This window comes from Tachypleus tridentatus, chromosome 11, assembly GCF_004210375.1.
Source record: "Tachypleus tridentatus isolate NWPU-2018 chromosome 11, ASM421037v1, whole genome shotgun sequence".
NCBI classification, from domain to species: domain Eukaryota; kingdom Metazoa; phylum Arthropoda; class Merostomata; order Xiphosura; family Limulidae; genus Tachypleus; species Tachypleus tridentatus.
In genome coordinates, this window is record NC_134835.1 from 26,014,563 (window position 1) to 26,021,202 (window position 6,640).

The window sequence follows — 6,640 nt, forward strand, 5'->3', positions numbered from 1 at the left end:
ATAACTATAATGAAATCTTGATACTTAAACAAAAAACATTCTAAGTGGACTCACCAGAAGAAATGGGATATTTATATACATTTATCCCTTGTTTCACAGTTTCATGATTTGTTTCCTTACAGTAATCTGTGCTATAAAGAAACAAAGATTTTTGTGGGTTAGTGTATTACCATGGTAATTCTGCTTTTATAATTATGTGTATCATCGATTTATTGACATAAGAAAATTTGAAAATATTCACTGCAATTCTTATGAATTACATGTAAATTACAAACTATTTAACTTTTAAAACTTACATTATTTGAGTTTTCAAACAATGCAAACATAATTAATTCCTGCTGATTAATTTTACAATAATTAATCAAATTACAAAAGTTGTTGTTGAATAAATAAGATAAACAGTCTTTATTAATTTTATTTTCAAAACACCTATATGGCTGAATTATGATTAAGTGCTCTGTACAGAAAACACACTTTTTAGGCTTAGCAGTTCATATCTCTTTCACATTATTAAAATTTACATATAAATTGAAAGAAATAAAAAAAACAACCAAAAAATAATAATATCTTGTTCTTAATATCTGAAAAGCATGGACAAAATTCCACAAACTAAAGTTACAGATAACAACAGTATATGATTAAATACAATGTATCTTCAAATTATAGAAAACCACAGAGGTACATTTGACATATATTATTTGTTTTTGTAATGGTTAGCCAGCTATAACACACAGGGTTATCTTGTTTTGAAGATTTTCTGATCAAACACATTAAAAATATATGTAGTATTCTACCTTTATTGGTTATTTAAACTGAAATACTGAAATCTAATGCAATTAAGTGCACCATGACTTATAAAGAATTGGTTTATACTGTGTTTGGAGTTTAAGCCATAATATTTAGAAACCTGTGTATTCTATATTTACATTAACTATTCCAGGTTTGACTGGAAGTACATATCAAAAATAACATTGCTCCTTATTTCTGTTCATTGTTTTATCTAGCAATGTTTAATAAAACATTTTTATGTTTCTAGTACAAGTCATTATAAAATTTACGAGTGTGTAATTCCTTTACAGAAAAGTACACATATTTGAGTTTCTCATTTTTCAAGCACTAATAATATTTAATAAAAGATTGAAAACTACCTGAAATCAACAGTAATCTTCATATGTTTATGTGTAAACATAATCTGACTTTTAAAATGTTTTAACAAGTACTTTTAAAAAATTCTAGTTCATAAAAAACATTATTTACTATTAACTGATAGAAAATAGAATAAACTTAATCTCTCTACAAAATTATATGTAAAAACCATTGTTTTGTCTATTTTGTACACAGCAAATAATTTAAGTTCAGAGTAATACAAACAAACCATTACTGTTTACAATCCTTAAGAGTAATACAAACAAACCATTACTGTTCACAATCCTTAAGAGTAATACAAACAAACCATTACTGTTCACAATCCTTAAGAGTAATACAAACAAACCATTACTGTTCACGATCCTTAAGAGTAATACAAACAAACCATTACTGTTCACAATCCTTAAGAGAAATACAAACAAACCATTACTGTTCATGATCCTTAAAAGTAATACAAACAATTACTGTTCACGATCCTTAAGAGTAATACAAACAAACCATTACTGTTCACGATCCTTAAGAGTAATACAAACAAACCATTACTGTTCACGATCCTTAAGAGTAATACAAACAAACCATTACTGTTCACGATCCTTAAGAGTAATACAAACAAACCATTACTGTTCACAATCCTTAAGAGTAATACAAACAAACCATTACTGTTCACAATCCTTAAGAGTAATACAAACAAACCATTACTGTTCACGATCCTTAAGAGTAATACAAACAAACCATTACTGTTCACAATCCTTAAGAGTAATACAAACAAACCATTACTGTTCACGATCCTTAAGAGTAATACAAACAAACCATTACTGTTCACGATCCTTAAGAGTAATACAAACAAACCATTACTGTTCACAATCCTTAAGAGTAATTCAAACAAACCATTACTGTTCACGATCCTTAAGAGTAATACAAACAAACCATTACTGTTCACGATCCTTAAGAGTAATACAAACAAACCATTACTGTTCACGATCCTTAAGAGTAATACAAACAAACCATTACTGTTCACGATCCTTAAGAGTAATACAAACAAACCATTACTGTTCACGATCCTTAAGAGTAATTCAAACAAACCATTACTGTTCACGATCCTTAAGAGTAATACAAACAAACCATTACTGTTCACAATCCTTAAGAGTAATACAAACAAACCATTACTGTTCACGATCCTTAAGAGTAATACAAACAAACCATTACTGTTCACAATCCTTAAGAGTAATACAAACAAACCATTACTGTTCACAATCCTTAAGAGTAATACAAACAAACCATTACTGTTCATGATCCTTAAGAGTAATACAAACAAACCATTACTGTTCATGATCCTTAAGAGTAATACAAACAAACCATTACTGTTCACAATCCTTAAGAGTAATACAAACAAACCATTACTGTTCATGATCCTTAAGAGTAATACAAACAAACCATTACTGTTCACAATCCTTAAGAGTAATACAAACAAACCATTACTGTTCACAATCCTTAAGAGTAATACAAACAAACCATTACTGTTCATGATCCTTAAGAGTAATACAAACAAACCATTACTGTTCACAATCCTTAAGAGTAATACAAACAAACCATTACTGTTCATGATCCTTAAGAGTAATACAAACAATACTGTTCACAATCCTTAAGAGTAATACAAACAAACCATTACTGTTCATGATCCTTAAGAGTAATACAAACATTACTGTTCACAATCCTTAAGAGTAATACAAACAAACCATTACTGTTCACAATCCTTTCTAAACTTTTTTAACATATTCACCTAATATTTAAGGCTTACAAACGTTTGATAACTTGTATGTGAGCTACATAAGAACTGAAGGTAATTCATGTAATATAAAAAAGAAATTATAGAAAATAAACCTTAAAAGTGAAATTTTTTTATATGCATTCACTTACCATGAGCTGTAGGTTCTTTTATTGCTATTGGAGCTGACTGTTACTTCATTAATACAGCAGGTTTTCTCGGAATACTGTTGTTCCTTCTTGTCATACTGGAAATAACTGGTGAAGAGCCCATTGTCTCGTTGACAAAAAACACACTGACACGTTTTCAGATTACAAGCAGAAGAGAAACCAGGTGATTTATCCTCCTGAAAAAGAAACACGTAATTTAACTGACTCTTAAGAGGTACATTTAAAAATTCATAAGTATTTTAAATTACATATTGTTGACATGTGAAAAATGAGTTGTAATAAGCAGATAAATTAATACAGTATGAACATGCAAGCCATTTCAATTAGAACTTACACGTGTCTCTTTACGATTGTATATAGTTTCCAAACAATTAGTTTCTACAGCTAACACTTGAGGCAGTTTAATGCTTTCATTAAAGTTGGTTAGATCCTCTCTGTTAACTTTCTGGTTGCAAAGAATGACTGGAAATGATGATTCATCTGGCCTGAGCTTATCAGTTGAACCATATGAAACCTGCATATGTTTCTCAGATGGTGGTACAAATATATGACTGACAGACAGACCTGGTACTAATGCATGAAAAGAAGGTAATGAAGTAAAATAGTGACTATCTGGAGCACTTGAGTCTTCATTATCCCAAATACTACAATTACTGATATTTTCAGTCTGTGTAAGATCTGTTTCATGTAATGTTCTATCAGGTGGTGTTCCCGAACAGTTGCTGGATGATGAAATATGGAAAGAAATGGCAGACTTCATCTTCTCCTGAAACAATAGCAATGTAGTTCTATAATGTTCAAAGAAATAATATTAATACAGTCAACATATGAAAATAATTTACCTAAAATTATTGGCTTTAAAAAACAAATGTGATTTTTTTCTATGAAAATTATTTACCTAAAATATTTAGCTATTAAAAAACAAATTTGATTTTGTTATTTCTTCTGAAAACATAATATACTATCTTCTATATTAGAATAATACATACATGTAAAGTGTAATTTCAATTTCTTCTAAAAATACTTAAAAGTTACAATAATAAACACACAAGTGCTCTACCTCAGTCTATTCATGTTTTTTTATGTTTGCATGCAGTTTTGTTACTACAGTAAGAGTTTATACAATTACACTATGAAATTAGAAACTCCTTTTTAGCATGGGATCACAACCTGTAACAAAGCTTTGCAAATTGGCTTTAATCAAATACAATGTCCACTCTGAAAGTCCATTTATAGTTTCCAAAATGTAGAAATATAAAGATATAGAAATCCAAGATAACAATACAATCTTTAACTATACAAGTCTAAAAATAAAATTAATGTACATTATATTTTATGAGTGACAAAATAAAGTTAAAATTGTCTTATGGAACAGTATCTAATTTTACTTCTAACAATCAATTCTACTTCACGTTTTCACTGTGATGGAAAATAACAACCCAAAAGTAACAAAAAATACACCCTTACAAACCTGATAGTTTGCACTACATATTTTACTAAAACATTGAAATGTATTACTGATAATTTATTTATCTTTGTTCACAAAGGAAATAACTGTTTTTTTCTTTACTTTTAACCGTTATATGATAAGAATTTGTTAGATCCATACGTTAATAGTTTTAATCTTCAAAAGGTAAATACATACCACTTAATTCAAAACTAATTACCTTTATGTCATTGAAAATAATTTCAAACTTCAATTAACAACACTGCTCAACATTTAACCCATAAATTTATTCCAAATAGATAAAATAATGAAAAATTAAAATATGTATGTTTTTAAAGCATTCAAAAAATACACATTTTAAATAACATATCAAGAAAACTGAAACTAATAATTCTTTGTGATGATTGTAGAGAACACATGTAATTTTTATAAAGGTTTAATAAAAACCTTACTATTTAACACATGCAGGCACTACAGTTTCTCTTTCCTTCAGTATTACAGGTTTCTGTTGTTGTATTTCAATAAATACTGTGCACTTCTTTTCAAATTATGATTCTAAGATTACACTTCCTGGTTCCAGAGGTAATTCTAACACAGACTGTTTAGCCACTCATATTTCATTCTACATTTTCTCAGCCATATCTGTCCAGAAAGTATAACAGTACCTGTGAAACTAAAAACCAAAAACCATAATTATTTCTTGACCTCAATGTTTAGAAATACCTTCCATTTGTTTGGTAAATGAGCACTGCTCAATAAACTGAACAATCCTCTATGTAATCACAGAGTTATACTTTCTCACAACTGTAATTAAATTTCACAGTTTCAATAATTTACGGAGAGGTGCTATTAGTTATACTAATTTTTACATAAAAAATACACACATCTATAATATTATGTTGTAAAAGATATTAATTAAATTTTATTTATACTATTTCATTCTTGAATATGTAATAATGGTTTAAGATAATTTAATGCTAGTAATGAAGTAACATTTTATATTATTTATAACATAAATGATCAAGTATTAAATCAGATTAAAAATTTTCAATAACAATTAATTTTTTAAACCTAGCTCTAAAACAATTTAATTCATGCTAAAAAAACAATACCCTTGAAACAATTAATTCTTTGTTTTATTTTTATGCCAGTAGAACAATTGTTAAAGAAAAATATATTAAACTTTAGAAATACTTCCCCAGTAAGCAGACTTCATCTTATAGCACAAACATATACTTTGTTGCAGTACTAAAATATTTACATATCACTTTATATTATAAAACAATCACTTCAACATAAGATAGTTTGTATGGGTTCCTTATGGTACTTAATTACTTATCTGAAATGAGCTTACCAGTTATGTTGGGAAATCTTTTGTGGCTAAAAAGCTACAGTAAACCTTCAACCTCAGACAGGAGGTGGTACTGATTGAAAACATTTTAATGAACTCAGTGTTCTGGAAACAAAAATAGGAAGCTAGGGGTCAATAGGGCCCAATTAGTGTGATAAAATAAACATGTACAGCTAACTTAATGAGATATGTACAGGCAAACAGACTTTCATACACAGGTTCTTAGCTGTTAGTTAATAGGCTGGCCAAGTTGTACTGATAAAAATTGTATTAGGTCTTCCTGCTTCCAGTTCCGCTCCAAATCCCTGGAATTCCAAGTATATTCTAACTAAGAGAAATAGACAGACCAAGGTCACAGCCTTCCATGTGGCTGAGTTTCTTGGCACTCTTATGTCACTTCTTGATGTATATTATTCATCCGAAAGACTTAACAAATATCTAGTATCTTCATAACACTAGAAAGTGAATACCCCATAAGTTAGCATACACTTTTAAAAGACTAAAAGAAATCTCAATCTCAGAAGATATTATACATGATTTATCAGCTCTCTTCCACTGAAAATTATGATTCCATATAAGCCCAACCACAAAAATACGAGGTTGAAATGACATTAGGTTACAAGTCTTCCATGATTTAGCTCGTAAAGTTACAGAAGTTATGGAAGATAAATATGATACATAATCAACTGCTTTAAATTAAGAAACACAAAAGTAAGCAATTATTAAGACACTGAAAAGCTCTAGTGCCTTGTTTTCCATCA

At 28.8% G+C, this 6,640-nt stretch overlaps 1 protein-coding gene across 2 annotated transcripts in view; it reads right to left on the reverse strand.

Annotated features, from left to right (window-relative positions):
* LOC143231781 (TP53-binding protein 1-like) overlaps window positions 1–6,033 on the reverse strand; it is a 28,205-nt gene extending 22,172 nt beyond the window's left edge. Inside the window, exons 1-5 of one of the 2 annotated variants that reach the window (XM_076466426.1) lie at window positions 5,883–6,033; window positions 4,981–5,201; window positions 3,416–3,847; window positions 3,064–3,257; window positions 55–131 (exon numbers count right to left, since the gene is read on the reverse strand). In XM_076466426.1, coding sequence (XP_076322541.1) covers window positions 55–131; window positions 3,064–3,257; window positions 3,416–3,841 — 697 coding nt within the window. In that variant the 5' untranslated portion in view covers window positions 3,842–3,847; window positions 4,981–5,201; window positions 5,883–6,033. Of the gene's footprint in view, window positions 1–54; window positions 132–3,063; window positions 3,258–3,415; window positions 3,870–4,980; window positions 5,202–5,882 lie in introns of both variants that reach the window. The other variant, XM_076466427.1, reaches the window with a different exon arrangement.
* Between the last annotated feature and the right edge of the window lie 607 nt (window positions 6,034–6,640).